General features: G+C 35.4%; 1 protein-coding gene across 1 annotated transcript in view; it reads left to right on the forward strand.

Annotated features, from left to right (window-relative positions):
- The window catches only part of LOC116718581 (protein kinase C-binding protein NELL1), a 233,510-nt gene that overhangs the window by 169,283 nt on the left and 41,227 nt on the right, over positions 1–23,000 (forward strand). The window contains exon 14 of the mRNA XM_032560663.1: positions 10,211–10,333. Within this exon, the coding sequence (XP_032416554.1) occupies positions 10,211–10,333 (123 nt within the window). The remainder of the gene's footprint in view (positions 1–10,210; positions 10,334–23,000) is intronic.

A 23,000-nucleotide genomic window follows, 5' to 3' on the forward strand; every position in this document is an offset into this window, starting at 1 on the left:
ATCTGATTTGTCTTTCGCATGACTCCCTCTCCTTTAAGCAGACAAAGCTCTGTAGAGAATCAGAGGTTGTAGTAATTGTGTTCCCACTTTATTCCTTTCTATCGAAGTGACCAAGTTGCTCCAGGGTACGAAAGAAAAGAGGTGGCGGAAAAGTGAAGCTCCATATCTCAGGCTTTTAAATCTTAAGTATGGCCTCCAGTTCTCCTGGAATGGCTTTTCTGCAGCCCACATGTACTAGGCATATGGATTTCTTTACTTGTTGTGTGGGTGATTATCTGTACAAGATTCACATTATTTTTTTCCATCACTTCGGCAGTTTTGCCATTCTAAATTAAATATTATTACCTCTCAGTCAAGCAATGTTGTTAGAACTGTGATGTATTTTTCCTTCGCATTTTCCTAAGGCCTGGTGCAGCACTTATGGTGCTCAGGGCATAAAACTGGCTTCTGATTCCATACATTCAGATTCATCTTCCACTGCATGATGAATAAGAATGAAACCCTGTGGTTTACAGCATGATGCAGATATGAATACAAATAAGACAAGTTAGATTTAAAGCATTATAGTGTAAAGTACATTTTGTAAGGTTACCAGCATAAACCTTTGTGATCTTTTTGCCCCCAAATACAATATTAATCCATTCAGGACTTTACTATTTTTACATAGATTTAGGTAAAGATAACGTCGTTATTGTTATCAAACAGAACCTGTCTTCAAGAAGTCTATTTTAAAGCAGAAGAAGGGAAAAAGCACGGCCATTTTCTGCTCGTTTCAGCAAAACATTGGCGAGCAGCAATAAGATTTAAAAAGGTAAATAGAACCAGGTGACCCTCAGTTTCTATAATTAATTGTAGATGCTTTCAGAAACTGACAGATTTTATTCCCAAATAAGACCAAAACAACAGGAGAACCTATTTAAACTCTATTATGATACATCTGGTAATGATTTACTCTCTCTAGGAGTTTTCATAATAATCACCATTATGTTTCGCTGTTGCCGTATTAAAAAAATACTTTATCCAACCATCCAAGCAAAATAGATTGACAGCATTAATAATTAGGTACTTAACCCAGGAGACAACAGCTTTCTGTTCAATTTTTAGATATTCAGACTGAAGACGTTTATGTTTATAAATATGTTATTTTAGGATTACTCATATCCCACTCTCTAGAGGCATTTGTGATACATAGTTGACTACACAAATAAAAATAACACCAGCAGAGACATTTAACCAGAATAATGCAGTTCATGGTCAATAATTCCAATGCTTTCAGTGATTCTCTGTCTATGTCCAAATTGTCACAGCAAACTGAAATGAGTGTCATGCAAGGTTTGAATATTACCAGATAACAAATCTGGTTATAGATGTAATACTTATACATGAACAAATCTGTAAAAAATTAATATTTCATGAAATAAAATGCTAATTTTATGCTTCAGCAATGTTTTGAATTTAAATTAATATGCATTAAATTTAGTTTGCTATTATAAAACGAGATTAAATGTTTTCATTGTAAAATAATTTAATTGCTTCAGGTTATTCTGGAAATCAGCATTATACATTAACATTTCATTCAGGGAAATTCATGGTTAAAAGAGTACAATGTCTGGGAGGAGGTAAAGGAGCTTGAGGTTTTTACAGATTATCTGGGAAGGCTGCTAAGGCAGTGAAGAGAGGCTTGGCCTGATGTGGAACATTTTATCAGAGCAAACATCTCACACCAACTGTCGAGCATGATGGAGGAGCGTTGATGATTTGGGCTTGTTTTGCAGCTGTAGGACTTGTGGCTCCTGCAGTTTTCATGACTGGTGAGGCACTGACTCCTCTGGAGTTGGAAAAAGAAATACTGTATATAAACCCAAAATAGAAGATTTATTTTGAAATTTGACCTTTGAAACACTTTTATGTCATCAATTCCGTACATTTAAAAGTCTGTCTACTTGAATGGAAATGATCGCCACATAGGGGAGTTGTCCTTGGTTGGACCGATTTGAACTGTATGTTTTTAATCTTTAAATGCGTAGAAGAAAAGCATGTGGCGTTCTGCATTACTCTGTGAATTTTCACTGTGCATTTATGACTGTCCAGAAAGCCTAAATATGCCACAAAGATTCATTAAATACTGTGGAATGTCAACATGTGTAGTACATTTGCAGTGAAACATGTATATCTATATAAAGACAGACAGTAACAGGCATGCACCGACTGCCTGCCTGCAAATGTCAGTGTAAACGACATAACACCAGCTGGTACAAAGCTCATTTATTATTTTTTTTATTTGCTCATTTGTTTATGCACAGTTTAAATAAATGCACAACTTATCCCTGCCTCGCCTCGCCCTTCTTCCATTGATCTGAACAGGCAATGAGTAAATTCAGTGATTTATTTTTTATTTTACCTTTTTCATGATACTCATCATAGATTCTGTTAGCAAAATGTCCTGAATAAGCTGCAAATAGTTTCATGCATCACTTACAAGAACTAGAAATGACTGCATCGTATCATCCAAAATACAGTAGATGTTTTGAGAAAATGTAATGAAATTCAGTTTCAAATATTTATCTAATTATTGTGGAAGTCTAGTGTGAAAAGTCTGGCAGCCCTCTCCATATACATTAGCTGCTAAAAAATAGAGACCATGCCGTTAAACAGACTTGACAGCAGCCAATTTAATAATCCCATCAAACGCAGTTTTGGGAGGGGAGGGGAAGAATTCAGATAAGTTTGTCTTGGTCCTCTCTTTCATCTATTTGTAATTGCCTCTGAGATGTGGGTGTTTATATTTAGCCTCCCCTTAAAGGTTTGATGTAGGGAATGTTTCTTTCTGTTCATCAGAAAACTGTGCAACCATCTAGAGTGATGTTTGTCCTCACTTAAGTCTGCTTCTCTGTAACCGTCGTTTCCTCACTAGTTCCCTTGGCTGAATACAGATTGAGTCTTGTGGAATAATAATAGAACTCTGTGGCTATTAAAGGGCTGCATGTTTACTGACAGAGCACATTAAAGCAACATGCTTCCATTAATATAATCTGATGCTTTTGCATTTTTATTTACTTGAGCCGTATATTTCATTGGACTTTAAATGCATTTCTATAAGCTTGTTTGACACTGGTCTATAGGGAAGATGTGAACTGAGGGAAACCAAATGTTGCTGAAAGATCTACTCACAATGTAAAGTGAATATATTAGTATCATAATGAGAGCCACTTGAGCTTTAAGTGCAAGGCCATTAGTGCTTCATGTCAGTTCCAACACATTCAGTGGTGGTGCAAATTTTTTTTTTCTCTCATCAACATTTTCATTTTCTTGAATCAATATATCAAGAGGTGCTGTTAAGTTTTGATAAATATGTGCTTAACAAGACAAATAAAAACATATGCTTAAAGTTGCTTTCATAAAATTTTAAACATTTCCTGCACATTCATTCATCATTGTTATAGGATTTTCTACATTGCAAAAAAATAAAAAAAAATGGCTAAAGTTGCTCAATATTTTTTACATTATTGTCAATATTTTAACCTAAGAAACAGCTTTAATTGGTCTTTTTGCTTTTTTCTTCCCTTATATGACTTAAAAAGAAAAACGTAACATGTTCTCAATTTGTTTTCTCAAGTTTCTTAATTTATTTTGGTGTCATATGTTCAAGGGTGTTTATTGATGAAATATAAGGAAAATGCTATCACCATCACTATTCCCAAATTGCTATATACAAGGACATCGTATTTCAAGTTTCCAAGACCGAATTTACCTTTTGTCATAATTTTTGAACACATGGAAATGTGTTAAATCTCTTGTATTGCTGTGTACATTTCTGAAGCATTAAAGAGACAGACACAAACAGGCAACTGGAAAGCAACATAGTTTTCTGAAAAAAAAAAGATTTTAGGAAAAGATTAATAAACTGAAGATGAAATCTTAAATCCAAACTGCTTGTCAAAACTAGAGCAGCAATTACAATATCTATCTGAATAAAGTCAGAAGTTTAGTTTTTGAAGAAGTTACTCAGTACTGAAGTGAGATACATGCAGATTTGCATACAGCATTTATTATGTTAATGATTGGATGGTGTTGGAAAGGTTGTAAAAATTAAAAAAAAATAAAAATGTAAATTTAACACAAAAGGAGTGTAAGCTGACCAATTTACATAATTTAAATACATTTATCGTATTCAGTACAAGCTATCTTGTGTATTTCTAATGTCTTTGACTTTTAAAAATGGAGATATAATCTTCATGCAGTGGTACATAGAAAAAGCGGTATTAATTGACCGGTGGGTCAAGAGAAAGCATTCTCTTAAGCCCCAGGTATATTACAGCTGGGAATTTAGAAATGTCCCCCAACTAATTTAATAGGAACCTATGTCCTTTGAGCTGAATGCTATGACAAGCATTCAATATATTTTGCCCTGTGGCACAGGACATATCTCAGCTGGTTCACCCCATGTTGAGGAGAGCAGCGAGGCTGGGAGTAGTGAACACAGTGACTTTATGTAGGACAAAAAAAGGAGAAGAGGTTGGGGTGGCAGACGGGGATTAAACCTTGTCATTTCTGCCGTGCTCTGTTCTTTTTTATGAGCTTGTCACAGGTCATTAAATTTCACGTTACTGAAGTGTTCTGCTTGACATTATTGAATGAGGCAATGTTGGAAGCTTGAGAGATGAGGACACGTTTAAAGAATTTATTACACATGGGAAAGAGGAATCATGAGGTATTGGTTTAACTCGAATATCCCCTGATGCACACAAAAATTTAAATGAAAGATTCAACACAAAAAATAGAACGTTTAAAAAATAAACTGTTAGCTGTAATAATTGCTCTAATAACTTGATCTATAGCACGGCATAAACTTAAGCATATACTAATATTTTCATCATCATCATCATCACTGGACAAGAAATTACAGAATTTATACTAAGCTGGTCTTTTGATCCAGTTGAAGGTCAACATTATTTTATATCATATATCAGTTCAAATTTGTTTTTTGAAAAACACCACCACAGGAAAGAGGGGGTTTTATTAATACATACCTAACATTGAATTGATTTTCTTGATGATCAATATATAAACTGAAAATAAAACGGAGTATTTTATACAAAGGTGACCAGCTGCATGAAAGAGCTAAATAAAGACATTTTGTGTGTTTGTCATTTGAAAGAGCTTACATTTGATAAAAACTATTTTTAGACAAGATCTGCCTTATATAGTGCTACTTTAATATTTAATGCTATTTATTTGTTTATCTTACTTTACAGATCGTCTTTTATCTGAATTCTTAGGTTTCTAATTTGTCTTTGTACAATGTAATTTTGCATTGTCTTATTGTGTGACTTATTATGTAAATGATTTTATATTTGTTTTACTTTGTGAAATAATTTGTATTATATTTGTAATTATGAAGACTATGTAGAAGGAACAAAATTGATATAAATTGAATTTATCTAAACTAATTTTGAATGTATAAATGGAAAAAGAAACAACAGGAAACAGTTTGCATTACACAAGTAATGCATGAGACACAGACTGACTCTGTGATGTTTTAGAAGAGGATGTTCCTCAGAAGTCAAACCAGACTCCCTGCTGTGTCTCATAATAGGGATCTGTGACAGTGTTAGTGACACTTGAAAAACAATCGTTTGATTGCTTTGCCATTTTTACAAATTCAGTTCTTTTTTTAATTTTGTTTTGATTCAGTTTGTACCAGTTTCAGTGTGGTAAAATGTATTTTGCAAATACCCACAACTGCCAACCAAAGGTGTTTTGTAAGACGAAGCAATATTTTATTCCTTAGTCTGCTATAACAAGCATACTCAGTGCTCTCAAAGACTCACAGTTAAGCTTTTGTTATTATACTGTATTTGCCAACATTTAGCATAAATCAGATCACAATTATGTGAAAAACGATGTTAAGTATTTTCGTAAGTGAGATAAAATGAAAAAACAATATTCTGTCTTCAATGTTTGCATATTTTTTAGTAACTCAATAATATTTTAGCCTTAAATTTGTAAAATGCCATTACTATTGATGGTTCATAAGAGCTCAAAATCTCACCTATCTACTTGTGCTTTAGGGATCAATGACTTGTCTAACCTTCTAAGACATGCTGCTCCTTTAGTACCTTTTCATTCTGAGCATTTTTTTTAATTGGAAAATAAAATCAGTAAACCTGCCAATCCTTCTAATATTTAATGTTCTTCAAGGCATGCATGATGCAGAAGCCTGAGAGCGCACTGGGCGCTGTCCGTGGTTCTGATGATGATGATCCGTTATTATGCATCATTAGCTCAGCGCTTCAGGGGTCACCTCAACATGTCCAGACTTGACTCTACATCACTACATAATCATCACTAATTAGGAAAAAAAATCTGACAGAGACAGGCAGCGCACTCATATTAGACGGTTGTTATCTCGCAAAGAAATGCTAAGGTAACCACTGGCAATGTAATCATTTCTCACTGACATGATCATTTATTGTTCGGATTTACTATGTTATGGGGGAAAAACACTCACTTGAATAGTCTATTAGATCTTCCCAACCACTAATGGTTAAAATATCCCATTAATAATTCTGTGACAGTGGTAATTAATTTTTTAGTTCTCCTGCAGGTATGATAGACAGCTATCACAGCGTGGTGATGAACTGTGCTAGAATATAGTTAATTTTTTATCAAATGTCTGTATAAATGCATTTAAATGATTTGAACTGTTTTTCACTCAGACTAGGTCGTATTAGGCTCCACTTTAGAATAAACAAAATCATCTTAGTTGTACCTTTCAGGACAACACAAACAAGAATATGAAAATATACTTAAAATATTGTTTTCATTCAAAAAAGCTACATACTTAGCCATTTACTTAAGTGTTTTTTGTTTTGCTTTTTCTCAATCAGAAATCGTTATTCAACCTAATGGTAGCTATAAGGAGTCTGGATATTGTGAGCCATGTCATTATTTTCCATTGTCACCTTCCTAAAATAATGGTCTAAGTCATTTTGTAGCAAAAGCGATTTTTGTAAAAAAACAAATAGAAACTTTTCCCAAAAAATGACTCGGGCCATTACTTTAGGAAGGTAATATGTTTTTTTTATGTATTTGTTAAAGCTGTCACTACAGTCTAGCAGTTTAGTAGGAGACAGATAATCTATGGGAAAAATTAAGGTCCTCTGCTTTCTGGAGAAATGCACAAATCTGTCAGAAACAACCAATCAGAGCCAGCAGGAGGGTCTTAGTGCTGTCAATCATGCTTGTGAAATGGTATTGGTCTGAAATATAATTTTCATCAGAGCACTCTGAAATTTATTGGCGTTATATGACAAAATCAGTCAAAGAATAAATACTTTTACTAGATACAATGTGTACTAATTTCTTTCTTGATCATAATATCTGGCTTGTGTTTGTGTATTTGTTTTACACATTAATTCAGTCTGTCCATCTGTTGGTGTACAGAAGTAACTTCAAACAACATGTATGAGTATTTCAGTGTTTTACGTTGCTGCCCTCTTCATCAGCTCTCAACATTAACCTACTAAATATTTAACCATGTTACATCACAAATTAAATCTGGTTTTGCTGGCTCCTCTCGTAAACTCCGCTTCACTTCCTACCTCTACTTCATAGTTCAGCATGTGGAAGAAATTCATGGGATGATGAAGGCAAAATCATTTCTCCTGGTCGCTGCAGGGCTTCATGAGCACCACTCATTAATTAAGCAGAATACATTAGTCATGACTCCCACCAAGCTTTTGTACATTGATGAGGAGTGTGCGCGTGCGTGTGTAGGGGGGGCGCGCATGTGAGTATGAATTATAAATGTACTCAACTGTAGGCTATGTCCTGACATGCACTTGTTTCTATGTTACAGAAAATACATAAACTATTGGGCCATGTTGTAAAAAGCATGTCACTAAGCATATATTTAGCATATCACTAATAAACATGTAAAATCATGTTTGGTTCTAGAACATTGATTTCCTGCACTGTACATCAATAACCTCATTTTGTTTAAATGCAGATGAGTAATTATTATTTTGTGCTTGTCTAAGGATTCTGTTGTAACAGCCATTCTTTTTACTTAACAATCTGTGTAGAAGTAGACTGAGGTTAGCTCAAAAAGCTTTATTAGGTGATTCCATGATGTTATATGTTATACTAAAAAGCAAGAAATAAAAATGGAATAGATATTAAAATACAAACACTTCCAAGAATTGTTAAATTACTTTGTTTGATGATTCATGGAACAAAAACTTTCTTTTCAATAATCTTGCTTCAAGCTGAACAAAAGATCTTACAGCTTGTGCAGGAAGTGATTTCTTTTAGAGGGGGCAAAAGTCTGAACTGTGCAGGGAATAAGTGTACCGGATTTATACCACAAGACTGAGCATAAGCTTGATTAGAAAATGAATGACACTCAATAATCTTTTAATCTTGCTTTTCTTCTTCTCATAATTATTGGAAGGGGAAGTCAAAGTGAAAAAAAAAGCATAATTGCAAAGACTGTTGGATTTTACGATTCATAAAGAGAACTCAGAGTTCTGAAATGTGGTGAAGTCAAAATCTTTTAGATTCAAATATTTAAACTGGTTTTAAAAAGTGTTATTTTAGATGGTATCAGTCTTAGTGTAACTAACTCACAACAAGCAAAGCAGAGAAAATCCTTAACTTACTTAAATAGATTTTGCACACAGTTTATCAGTTTAAACAAGAAACAAAATATTTTATAACCAGTTGAAACAGGATGTAGTGGTTTCTTACACTCATCTACAGGATTTATGCATACATCCTTAAGGGAGAGTTTAAAAAAAAAAAAAAAATTATTCAAGACACAGTGCCTACCTAGTTGTATACCTGCTGAGTAGGTGCCAATACTCTGCTTAGAATCTTGCTGGCTTAAGTCCCACCACTCTCCTATCACAACAGTTCCCAATGAGACAACCCATGTCAAGTGGCCCTTCACCTCCTGCTGCATCTTAGATCCAGTCTCTCCCCTCTCTCAGCTCACACAACCATCAGGGCTGATCACTGGAGATTTCATTATGAAGGACGTGCGCATGAGAGCCTGCAATTTAACGTTCCTAGGAGTGACTGTAATCAATTTTATGAACAAAATCCAGGATGTCATAAACCCCCATCTGTTAGAATTTCTGAAAGAGAACTTCCTCTGCCTTTTCGATACCATCTATTACAGTGGTGTCCAAATTTTTGTGGATTGTTGGGGCGAGAATTAATTATTTTAAAACTAACTTTTTATGTCTTTTTTTATTTCATCTGCTCAATAACAAACTAAACCCGTAAAATTGTATTTAAATTGACAAAAATAGTTGGATTTTTGTTGAAAATGAATCTGCAAATCACTGTCGATGCAAAACATATAAAAGGTTTTGCACGTTTCTCACGTTTTGGAGTTAACTGCAATCTAAGAAACTTAGTTCATTTTGCCAAAGGCATGTGTAGTTCTGAAGAATAGTCAAAAAAAGATTGAATATGAGTAACAAATACATTGCAGGAAATGCAAAGTTAGCTTTTTTTTGCTTAGAAACTGGCTGAAAAATGGGACAGTCACCTAAACAACAGCACACAAGGTCACAATGTGTTAAAAAAAATCTGAAATATTATTTTGGTTATTATATATTTCCTTAAAAAAGCAATCATTTTCCTGATGTATAGTAAAACATTTTCTTTCAGTGTAAGAAATTTTTTGCACATCTTTAAAGAAATGTGCAAACAAAAGTTCAGTTGCTTTACTGACTTGAGGTGCTTTAACCAGTTTTCAGTATTTTGTATCCCTGTGGTTCCTTGTGGTTTCTGCATCTAAAAAATGGCCTAATTGACTCTGATTCGAAGCAGTCAACCTGCACACCTGGCAATAGATGTTTTTCATCCATCTATTGTTAATTGGGGTTATTTGTGGACCACTCACTGTCATGACTCAGCACACTTGTAATCCACTGTGGGAATGGCAAGCATGAAAGTTGATTGTAAACATAGTTGTTCAAAGAGCGGGTTGTTGACACGATAGAATCTTGGCTTCAGATTTATTTAGCTAAATAATCACAGCTTTTCCATCTAAATTGCTGCTGAACATCCTCTCATAACTGACTTTCTATTGCCTCTTGGAAAAAAAGAGAAAATGACTTCTCCATCTTTAACACAACAAAAATACAGATGTACCGGACCATTATGATGGCAGCCTTTCTCTTTCCGTCTCCCGCAGAGCACGATGAGTGTGCCAGTGGCCAAAGCTTGTGTGATGAGAATGCCATCTGCACCAACACCATCAGAGGACACCTGTGTACCTGCAAGCCAGGCTATGTGGGGAATGGCACCATCTGCAGAGGTAAGATCCTGCCCTGGAACAGCCCTCTGGACACAGAGCAACATCCTTAAGCTTTACTCACATCTGACTGAAGCTCATTGTGTGCTTGATGCCAACATGCTTCTCTCCATTCTTAAATCACCTAACCAGGCAGCACCTGCAGCAGAGATGATGAAAATTGATTCTAGACCAGTTTCAGCCTGTTTTCACACAGCCTCTCCAACATTGTTCTCCCTGTTGACCTCTTACCCCAGCACCTTGCCTGTTTTGCACACCATTTTCTAGAATTAAGCACCTGTTTTCTGAAGTGTGTGTTGCTCTTTCAAAACTTGCACCACATCAAAATTTTTACACTCAGACATTTAATTTATTTACTTTTATTATTTTTATTATTATTATTATTATTATTTGTGCCCTGTTTTTAGGTATGCTGCATTAGTTTACTTTGAGAAACTACAAAATCATAAACATGGTAAACATCTGTACGAATATTCATTAATAAACTACAGTATTCACTGTTTCAGCTCTTCATTGAAATACCATTGACAGGTACATCAAAAAAGGCAATCTCAATTTTTTGTTTTTGTAATTATCTACGTTGATACAATTTTCATAAAAGCTCTTTTTTTTCCTGTCATACCAACTTCTTTTTACTAAAAGAAAGAGACAAAGTAAAACATTATTACATTAAGTTTTGCTTTAAGGAGATTCAGCATTTTGTTTAGCTAATCTATATTTTAAGTTTCTCTTATTTGAATAAAGTTAAATGACCGGACTTAGCTGAGGTTGCTAATCATGCTGGTAATTTAAATTCAGCACAATAATTTAAACTGTAGTTTTTATGTGGATCTGGAGTGACCATTGCCTTCCTCATCTCCCTTCAGTGCTCTGTAACTGTTTTAGTATGCTAATAATGTGTATTTTCGTCAAGTGCTTTGGATTCACACAATGTCTCAAAAGGATGTAACACAAATAAGATGAATTTTAAATAATTTGGACTACCTGCCATGTGCCTCAGTAATGTGTCACAATTAATTTAATTGTTCATGTTATTATACAGAGAAGAAAGGCTGGATAACTTGGTGTAAGACTGGGGCTTTCCTGTGTGGACTTTGTTGATTCCTTCATTACCCTCACAACAGGTAATGTTGAGGGAAACAAGAAAGTCAGTAACAATCTAAGTAGAGCCCTCATAGCATCTAAGGAGACTCGTTAGACTGCTGGCTTCTTCTATGTACCAGAGGAACTTTGCAGCTATGTGTGGTCCCTACAGCACTGAAGTCCATCATAAATTCTACAAAATGAGGTGTGTCATTATAGCAGCTTTCCTCCTGCATTTATCTGAGAAACAGACACACACAACTAAGTGAAATATAGAGGATACACAACAGATCAGTAATGGGATCATTCCAAAGTGTCAATCCTGTTTTGAAAATAGCAATGCAGTCTTTAACCCAGAAAGATGGGAATTAATTATTGTTCTCACCTTTAAACCAAGACAAATCCATTTTTAGAAACTTTTCTAAAATATTTTCTAAAACTTTTCTAAAATATTTATTGCTGTTTAGTTGTGAAAACAAAAATATTACATATAGAAGAGAAATCATTACTTTACCCACGTTCAATATTGACTTTTAGTATCTAGATCTTTTCCCCAGAAAAAAGAACTCAAGAAAATATAGTTCTCTATGCAGCCCTGAAAAAGCATTAGAATAAGAACTACAAGTACTGTGATTTGAGAAATACAACATATGCCATGGCATGCTGGTAAAGCAAATAGCTTGCAAAAGTTTTCAAAGCAAGATCTCCATGCTTGTATATATTTTATATTCAAACTAACAAAATGCTCGTTGCAAAAGATTATACAGCAATAGAATTTGTTGAGAGTACAGAGGAAAGAGTTTTCCACAACTAATATTTTTCTGCAGGGGATTTTGCATATTAAAACAGTATGCTTTTCTCTATCAAATTTTCCTACAGGTCTGTTTATCAAGCAGTGTTTATATTCTCACATTGTAATTTCAAGTGAAGTCCTGGGGAAACATTTTCAGATGTGGTTCATAGTTTCTATTAATGTCCTATAATAATACTTCAAACTAGGACTTACGTGGCCTGAAACCTGAAAACCTTTTGCTATCTAGTCCTTCTCACTTTCTGGTCAGTGTAATTTGCCTTTTTCAGGCAAGCAATAGGAGTAATAGACGAGAGGTTCTTTAATTCTAAAACTGTATTTCCAACCTGAATGACTGGAAACAAACATCTGCAGTCTCACAATTTGTGAGACAATTTGTTTTGTGAGACAATTTGTGAGACTGCAGATACACAGATGCCCTGTGTATCTCAGATTACACAGGACATCTACGTTTTCGTTCTGTGCAACTGCTTTCACAACATCCAACTGGAAATGATTTAATTCATTATTCTGTTTCTCTCTACAGAAAAATTTTAAAACTATATGAATAGAGTAAAAACTATGTTTTTGCATAATGTTTAAAACACATTTGAATGGTAAGATTAAGAATTTTTTTAGTTTCTGAGCATCTTTCTGTATGTTACTTAATTAACATACACTGCCTACTCAATTATATTGCTTCATTTGTAAGTAAAGACATCCCATCATCATTGCATGAATTTCTTTCATGAAAGTTTCATGACTCAGTGCATATTCTTGGCAGCTTTCCAAGTCATGAGGGTATCATTAAGCCTAATAAGATCTTGGGTTTCAGACCTGCTTCAGCATGATCTTATTAAGCCTCACTACTTATGTGTGAGTCAACAAATATTGTCATTTCTTTAATGTGCTATGAGATATTTTGATAATTTTTATTTGGCTAATAAACATAATTCCCTCTATGTTCCAAAGTTTTTATTTAGGCACTCAAAAGCAAGAGTAGCATATTAGGGAAAATAATGACACTGACCCCACAGTTATATTCCAATTCAAATTTTTGTGTTAATTTTTTTTTGTCAATTTTTTTTTTTTAATTGCTAGAGGTTAAAAGCTAGAATGTATGTTTGAAATATTTATTGTCATAAATAGATCAAAGTGGGACTGTAAGTCAGGTGGTAAATGAGAACCTGTAGTATGCTGCAGTCAGTGTACATCTTTATGTGAGGACAAAGACGGCCAAAGGATGAGAGTGAGACAGATTAAAAATACAAACAGAAGCATCAGTGATCAGAGGGAGAGGATCTCTAATCAAATGCAAAACAGACATTAGAATGAGAAGCAGGTAGAAAGTAGGTCTAGAAATAGATCAATGTCACTTTCAAGTGGCTTCCCTACAGATGAGCTTCTGTATTTACTCGATATTTACACAGAATAAAAACAAATGTACGTGCAGACTCATGCATACAAAAATGTAAAAAGAAAACTGACCAACAAAGTTCTAAAAATCCCCAAACAGTGCTAAGAATATGAATAATTGATTTGAGCACAGAGATAATCGAGGATAGACTCCATCTATAATAGAATATATATCATGGTTCTCAAAATGGACCGTAGAAAAACTAAGATGTTGTGCCAAAAAATGGCAAACCACCAACAAACAATGAAGATCTATATAGTGGAATGGATTAGTGATCCCAATGCATTACCTCTACTCACACTGTGAAATATATGTTTATATTGAGTGGATGCACTTTGTCAGGGCTCTGACGATAAACATCTCCCGAGGCTAATTAGGTTATCTAAGAGGCACACTGCTAGACAATTCAAATGGTTTACTGGCTCATACAGCCTCATCCTCCCACCCCCAAACAAATATTTAGTGTTGTGTTCATTCTAATAAGCAATGGGAGTTTAACAGTCACTTTATTGAGAATATTTACTCTTTGCAAACAGGTTTTTGTGGTACTGGGCTAGGGAATAAACTTGGCTTTAAGTTTGTTGGTGTATTCATTAAAAAGACAGCTTTAGAACATGCTTTATTTACACATCACACTGACATAGTATGATTTGATTATTGGGATTTTATCTAATAACCGCAAAGCAGTCAAAAATTCACAATAAATTCATAACTTATATACTTTTCTTCAATGCCCATCCTAAAGGCCTCAGTGTGTGAAATCTAGTGACAAGCAGATTTCTTTGCAATTGCATTTAAAAACTTAAATGATTCACTCAAGTTGCATGGATTTGCTTTTTTTTCCTTTCAGGGCTAAGTTGGTGACACCAAATGCCAATGATCTAAAGTTATTTGGCATTTTAACTAAAGAATAGAAAGTTAATTAATTCCAGGTGACAAATAGTAACAATTTTTAACAATAAAACAACCCTCATTCATGGAATCTGCAGTGCAGATGATTAGCGCGTGCACACCAAACGTTTATGACAGTGACACTCCTACTCACTAATAATATTTGTCAGAAAATACTGAGAATGTCATTAAAACTTGCTGCATCTTGCCTATTCTGTGCTGACCAATTAGTAATATGTGAAAAGGGGAGTTGGGGTATTCTGTTTCTACTTCCCCCTCCCCCTGAGACCTCATTACTTTGTGATGGCAAAAGGGCCGGCCAATCGACTTGTGACTCCCATCTCATTCCCCTCATACATCATCACTGCCCTATGTGGGATAAGAAACGTGTGTGGGTGTGCAGGGGTGCGTGTGTGTGTGTGAGACTGCACCCCTCAGCTTGTCGACATTAATGTTAGTGAGGAAAAAATAAAAGTGTGTTTTTTTTCTTGAAAAATGAGACCATTACAAGGAGAGCAAAATTTGGTTTCACTGCTAGAAATATATCAATAGCTTGTTACCAGATGAACAGGTGAATTCCCTTAAGAAAATCTCTAAAAACTATATTGAACTTGCTTTTTAAAAAGTTACTGAATTTCATTTCCAAAGATAGAACGCAACCTGTTGTCTCTTGATAACAGGTTGATAATTTAAGAGTACAGCGAACACAGTAAGAATGATTCAAACATTAAGGTTTCAGTTCTAAAAGGAAAACTCTCTCCAAACCTTTGGCCCCTGTTAAAACTCACAGATGCTTGAATCATGAGTTACAGCTACACATGAGGAACAAGTTGTCTGACAGCATTTATTTTGTGAGTCACTACTTTATCTTAAAAGCCTTCAAAAAGTGCTGCAGAACATAGCATTTATTTTCTCTGTATCACTCAGAAGAGTTGCAACTACTGGCAGTGTTTGTGAAAATGCATCGAACATTACCAACATAATTTAAATATTGAAGGACGAAAAGCCTTAAATTGTCAGGCATGTTGACCAACATTCATCTCCTCTAACCTTGCAACTTTTAAACGTTTTACTTTTAAAAAGTCTTAAACTGCTGCTTGATGTGAACTGGTTTAGTATATTTGGCTATCCAAACCTTAGGGTTTTCTTTTTTTAGGCTTTCAGAAAATGTTTTTGATTAAAAAAGATACATTGATGCTCCTACTATACTTAGAAGATATGTGACACAACAAATTAATATATACTGTATATATCAAACTACAGTTCAAACTACAAAGTTACTGTAAATATTTATTCAAGACAGACACTGAAATCAGAAACACAGTAGCTTTCCAGTTTCATACAGTTGATCTCCCAATGTCCTGCTGTGACACTTCTAGATTAAATGCCTTGTTAGATAGATGAAGCTCAAATTTTTTTGCGAACACTCTACTCATGCTGACATTGCACTTGATACACTTTCTTGTTTAGGACAGGATAACCCTAAGTGCTTCAGAAGGAGGAATCTGGACTTCTTCTCTTTCTTTTTTAAGACATTTCCGGTCTCATCCAACAAGCTTCTGAATATGGTTAGAAGTAACTCACTTATGTATGTTATGCCATAAGTAATATTGGTGTCTGTCCACCTGTCTTTTCAGGTGGGCAGAAATGATAGCTTGGTGCTATCTTGGATCACTAGTTGGGTATTAACAGCCTCTCTAAAAGCTGTAAAAACTGAACTGACCTGATTTGGTTAGTGTAAGATCTCTCAAAGTAGAACTCAATTTAACCAGTGAAACTGTTCAATGTATCGGAGAGAATAACAGAGAAAAACAGCTGGTCATGCTCCCTTAGGAACTGTTTAAAGGCCGTTAAATCGCATCAGGTAACCAGATGATTATATTAAAAAAAAAAACCAGCTGTTTCTGGGAGACCCAATTGCTGCATCATTCCTTGTGCAAATGCCACAACATCTAAGCAACTGAGAGAAAAGGTTGTTGAAAACATAAATGTCAGGTGATGGCAACAAAAACATTTCCAACTCACTGGGCATCTTTCTTCAATTGAAGCTATCATTAAGACATTGAAAGAGGATGGCATTTACTAAATCTGTCTAGAGCTGGTTGTTCTCACAAACTGAATGACTGTGCAAGAAAAACCCTGGTGAGAGAAGCCACCAAGAAACCTACAATCACAGTGAAGCAATTAAAACTTTCAATGTTTCAGATGGAAGAGATTGTATATTAACTGCTGCTTCAGTTCTTTTCCAGTCAAAGCTGTGATGAAGAACGACATGAAGAAATAACTGTTGGAAAAAACTCATGTGAAATTAAATTTGAAAGTCTCCCAACGGCATGTGGAAGACACAAACATCAACTACATGAAGGTTTAATTGGTCTGGATACTAAATTTGCTGAAGATCATACAGTACTCTCCTCATAATACAAACACATTTACATGAGTGGAATTAAGTTCATAGGCATTGTATTTATGGCTTTGTGTAAGCTAATAGACAGTTAAAATTGCTGTGATGACTTTATAGGTTTACAGATACAGAATAACTGTGCAAATATACTGTAGTTAATTTTACAAAGTCTGACTCCACACAGCATTGTTTTTCCTATTACTTGTTGGAAGCCATTTTTCAACTAGCGTTACTCTTATTGTTTTGTTCATCAAAATTCTTTAGAGAAATTTTTGAGAGAAAAAAAAAATGTTTGGAAATACTAAGTAAAATGAATTAGTCCTCTCCCGCTGTATTAAATCAGCAGATTTTCCATCAGGAAATATATATGTTTTTTATTTAATTTAAGAGTTTAAGTTTTTATTAATGACTTTTTTTGCCCTTTTTCTGGAGGTTTTTGTAAATTAGTGGTTCCAACGCCTGGTCCTCTGTTTCAGGTGATCAATTCAGCAAGTCAGCAAAACTCTGCCAGTCTTAGTTGAAGTCATTTGTGATGAAGCAGCGAAACACCTAAAACATGCATTGCATTGTTCCTTGAAGACGAGGGTTGAACAACACTGAACCAGACTTGAGTATTAATCTTCATATGAAAAGATATTCTATAAAATCAAGCAGACATTGAGATTGAAAATGTTGTCGATATGTCAATGTGTGGTGTGATGCCAGAGAATTGGGAGAAAAAAACTTGCTATGCAGGTCAGAGGCATCAAACAGCCTTTTCCTTTTTTTATAAGATATGTTGAACCACCCTCTGGCTGTTTCTGTAAGGCTCAAAGGCACTGGAACATGTTCAACTAATATCAAACAGAACAATTCAATTAAGTAAATTTATATAATGGCTCTGCATGTAAATATACACATATTATGCTATACATAATTCTTCCTGTTTAGTATTATTTTGGTGCAAGTAAACAAATGTAGCAGAAAGTGCCTTTGTTTCAGCAGGTATTTTAAGAACCTGGCCGTATCTTTCCCTCTTTGTTCTTGTCCACACTGTATAAAACCCAATGCTCCCAGTTTGATTCTCATTCATTGGACACCAGCAGATTACTACCAGAGTGAAGCTATCAGACTTCTCCTGATGGGATTCTGTAACACAATTGAAACGTGTCTACAGTGCGTCTCTCAGTGGTCTGATTCCTTTTTTTTCAGTTTTTTTTGTCTGTAATTTGGAGGGAGCTCAGGGAGTCTAGACATATTCACTATAATCAGTCAAGCTACTGTGGTCAACCTACTTTTGCTTCCTTGTTGACTGTTGATTATACCTCATGCGGCTTTAATTGCTGGAGAATAATTAGGGGTAATATGGCTGCTCTATGAGCCTTTTGCCCCATTGGTGATGGTTAACTACACTGCTGCAGAAATTATGCAAACAGAAACTAGGTAGAAGGGGCCTTCTTTGGGAGGACTTTACACCAAGAGTGGGACACATTGGGAGCAGGAGGATTATGCTTATAGCTGCCTGAAAAATTGCAGTTATTTATTTTTTATTTTGTAGAAAACCAGTGTTAAAATGGTTTATATGTGTATGGAAGACTAAACTTATTTTAAAAAACCAGAATCTTTGAAGGCAAGTAGTGATTAACCCGTGATCATTTTCACTTCACTTTGTTTGAAAGAATGGTTGGTCCAGGACGCATTGCTGTCAGATGCCTGAACCACCTCAGCTGGAGGAGAAGCAGCATTTTTAAAGCTACATCCCAAATATTGGGGCTCATTACACTATCTCTAAAGCTGAGCCCTGCCACCAAGTGGAGAAACCATAGCCACTTACATATGGGATCTTATTTATTTGATCTAAATTTCATGGCCTTCGGTGAGCATCAGAATCCAAACATATCAATCATGATCTTTGCTTTTTGACTCAGTTGTTTTTTCTTTTTTTATTGTTTTTTTATTGTTAGGTCAATCCAATGTTCACACTGATACTGATGAGACCCTAGTTTGTCTATCAATTTTCACTCCATCTTAAAAGATACTTGACTCCTCTGCTTAAAGCAGACACCATCTTTTGACCAAGAATTAGCGGTTTACTTTTTTATAGTTGAGAACCAACCCCACAGCTTCACACTGGCTGTAAACCACTCCAATTCACTCTGAAGGTCAATGCCTGAGGAACCCAACAGGAACACATTATTTGGAAAAGTGAAGATGAAACCCTGAGTTTTTCAAGAAAGTCGCCCTTTTTTCTCACTTAGAGAACACCCAAAACAGGATCAGTGACAACGGGGAGCCGTAGTGGAGTCAAACCTCCTCTGGGAATACTCCATTAAGAAGATACTTGGCATAGTGCCTCTAGTCCTTTCTTCAGGTGTCAGGGAGTTTTCAGGAAGTTTCTGGAGGCCAACTTAATTTTTCATAACCTCTCCACATTCTTCCCATACCTGAATTTTCACTGCTGTGTTCCAAGAATAGTAGTTTTGCATCAAACACCCAGGTCATGCTTTGGGGGTGAGACACAAAAAAATGTAATGCCTTGATATTTGGATGCACCATCTGGCCCCCTTTTGTCTTGATCCCTGTATCTGTGCAGATTGAACATTCATAAAGAAAGGCCTCCACCTCAGGAGCCATTTATACTGCAACTAATTACTTGGAATGAGAGGAACTGAGAAGAAATGAGGGGTTAAGGATCCCCTTACTCTCGTTCTTTACTACCTTACCTCATTCTTTTGTACACCACTTCACTTAGGGACAAAAAAATAGTCCACCATTATGTCATCTCCCTCGGAGTACAATAAATGGTCCACAGTGGTTCAGACGGAATATGGTGTAAGATTATAGATCAGCATTGTTCCTGGTGCAAGCCTAATGATCAGCAGCCTATTGCAGAACCTTTGTCAGCAGCAGAATGAGTGAGCTAATCTTGTTAATGGTCCGTTTCATTCCCTTGGACGGGTTTGTGTAGACAAAGGGAATTTAAATGGAGAGGATTTGAGTAGTGAGAACAGAAGCATTGACTCATGCTTTTCTCATTTTCTATCAGAGATAATCACAGAGGAGCCGGGTTGCAACCAGCTAACGGATAGCAGTGAAACCTAGATTAATGTGTTCCGATTCATTCAACAAGCAAGGGAGGGGAGAGGGACTGTTGCTGAAGGGAAGGGAAAAGAAAATTTGTGGTGGGTAGCGGAATTCAGCCTTCATTTCCTCCACAAGTAGGAATCATTTGAATTTTTCTACACATAATTATTCATTCTCCACCTTTTTCTTTTTCTTTTTCTTTTTTAAGGAACAAAGCATTTAGTGGTACTTCCACCATGCAGTTTCATGCTCAAGGGCATTTTTTCACCCATCTTAACTGGTGGAAACTACATTGTCTGAAGCTGTGATTAATTTCAAATGCGAAAGAGAACATATCGCCACAAAAAGCATGACTTGTTTTTCGAAGGATTGTACCAATTATCATTTGAGGCAATTATGCTTAGTCTGTGTCATACTGTTAGATGTAGCCGCTGCGCAGTAAAGAAAAAATCATCTCATGCATTCTGCTCAGATACACAGATACACTCTTGTAATGTAATATCTAGCAGACTGTCCTCATTCTGTCAAGTCTGTTTTGCATTTTGCCTTCAATCAGTCTTATAATGGGGATATTTTGAAGTATTAAACCAGTGATACGAATGATTTAGCGATACTTGTCAGTTTTGCCTCATGGTACAGAAAGAAAATACGAATAACATTAATATTCGTATTAACAATAATTATTTTTGCATATTTTTACAAATATGCAAAAATAACTGTTGGAGCTTGTTTTAAGCTAAAGTTTTAAGCACAGGAGTTTAGAAATATAGTAGAACATGAATTTATTGTAATACTTTTTGGTTTTCTTTCCCCATCGTGTCAATACATACTGAAGTCACTTTAAACAGTATTGTTAGATAATAAACAGACTTCATTACATACAAAATGACATTTAATCTTATATCTTACAATAATATCATTTTGAGTGTTTGTGTACATCACAAATTGCATCTAGTGGATAAATAATGCATGGATTCATCTGTTGATGAAATAGTTCATGTTAGCTTTTGTAGGTTTAATTTCTCTAGATAGTTTCTCCCCTGTCCAATTAACTGAAGATTCAAATAAAGCAAATGTAGCATAGACCCAGACACATTCCTCTTTAATATTTTATGAACGATATTGGATTTTGTTTACTCTAATGAAATGAAAAAAACAATATCTAGTGCATTGTTGTGGTGTAAAAAGGGTCAGGCTCCCAAGACATACTGCCATAAAGCTCAAACCTTGGAGGCACCAGGCTCTAAAGCACTTCAGCTCAGATGTTAAAGTCTGGTCTGATTTATGGTTGGCTGCAGGCTCCACACAAACATAAATAATGACCAAGTAAAATAAATACAGAAAAGATGCACTCTGAAAAATAACTACTCTCTTATTCTGGAGAAGCCGTCAGAGTTGGCGCTGCAACTTTAAGTCCTTAGCAAACATTAACAATGAACAGCAAGTAGTGCAATTATAGGTTTCACATGTAGAAAGCCAAGACCAATTGTATCATAGACGTCACAGCAGAAGTGAATAATATTGCCGGGGATATAATCCTTTCACTGATTGACCAGGAAATGTTGCTTTCAAAACCATAATGGCATTTTCAGAGTAAAACAGCAGTCAGAGAACAAAAAAATTGTTACTAAGTTGATATTTCCTTTGTTGAAAAACCAAGGAAATTCAGTTGTTTGCGAGGAAATTGATGATATGACAGTTTCTCCTGCGTAATCTTTAATGCTAGCTGTGCCTCCTCATGATCTGACCTAAACTGGCATGAAACCAAATACACACACCCCAGAAGTCTGCAACTCAACTGCAGGCTGGATTTAATGCAGATTTCATTGTTGTCACTTCAATCACTATGAGTCTTTCTTCTGTTATCTCCTGTCTGTTTCCCACTTCTCATCCATCCTCTGCCTTTTTACCGTGCTGTCTATCAGGATGACAGGCTTTCCACTCAGTCATTTTGAAGACTTTTTGGTAGTGATACTGTTCAGCATTTTATTTTTTGTTTTCTTTTTTTGTGTGTGTGGATCAGGAAGTGTGGAGACAGCTATTGTTTTACTTCACTTCTTGGGCTGAGTGATTCTCATTTTATAAAGAGCTAATTAGAGGAGATGCACCAATACTGAAAGGAACAAACATTGAAAATGCAGATTATTAACTGCATGTGCTTTCTTGAAGCTTCATGTTGTTTATGTCACCCTACATTAAGTTAACAAGAGACAACAATGTACAATAATTGCCTACTGTTATGTTATGCATAATGACATACACTCCATGCATCATCATTTTCTACAGTAAATCAGTTACATCTCAGATAAACTGAACTAGTTTCTTAATTTTTCTATTGACATTTATGCTTCAAGAGTGTTTGTTGGCAAAATGAATTATGAACCTTTAAAAGATGTGAAATTACTGGAGATAAAACTGCAACGATTTAAGTGTTTGATTCTTCTAACACTTAACCAGATGCCATCTGAGGTTGGATGACCTGGAGTGATAGTCAACAAAAAGGAGAAAGATTACATTTTTAAAACTAGTGATTAATCAGTGCCTTACTTTCCAACCAGTCTTTAGAGCAAAACAGGTTAAAGCACGCTTTCACCCAAATTAAACAGAAATCAGATTACAAGTTGTATCTAAATGCTGAGATGCCCCTCAAACACTAATAAAACCAAACTGTGGTGCCTGATTCCAGAAAAACATACTTTTAAATTTTTTTCTGCTGTGAGCATCCAAAGCTACTTTCCAATAATCTCTTTTGTGGATGGGTGAAGGAACGAAGTCATTTGATTATTCTCTTGTTTTGAAGGAGCATAAACAGTGGATTTCCCCTTGTAGGTAAAACTGTAAACCAGTAAAACAGAAATGTCTTGTTGTAATCAAATCTGGCTCTGCATGATGCATATCCCCCCTCCAGATTCCAGCACCGTGGGTCATAGTCAATTCCGCCACTACATCTCGCCTCTCAGCAGCAAACTTCTTCTTATCAGAGAGCTGAGCCGCAGCAGAGCTTGTAGAAAACAGTGGTGTC

Source organism: Xiphophorus hellerii, chromosome 4 (genome assembly GCF_003331165.1).
Source record: "Xiphophorus hellerii strain 12219 chromosome 4, Xiphophorus_hellerii-4.1, whole genome shotgun sequence".
NCBI classification, from domain to species: domain Eukaryota; kingdom Metazoa; phylum Chordata; class Actinopteri; order Cyprinodontiformes; family Poeciliidae; genus Xiphophorus; species Xiphophorus hellerii.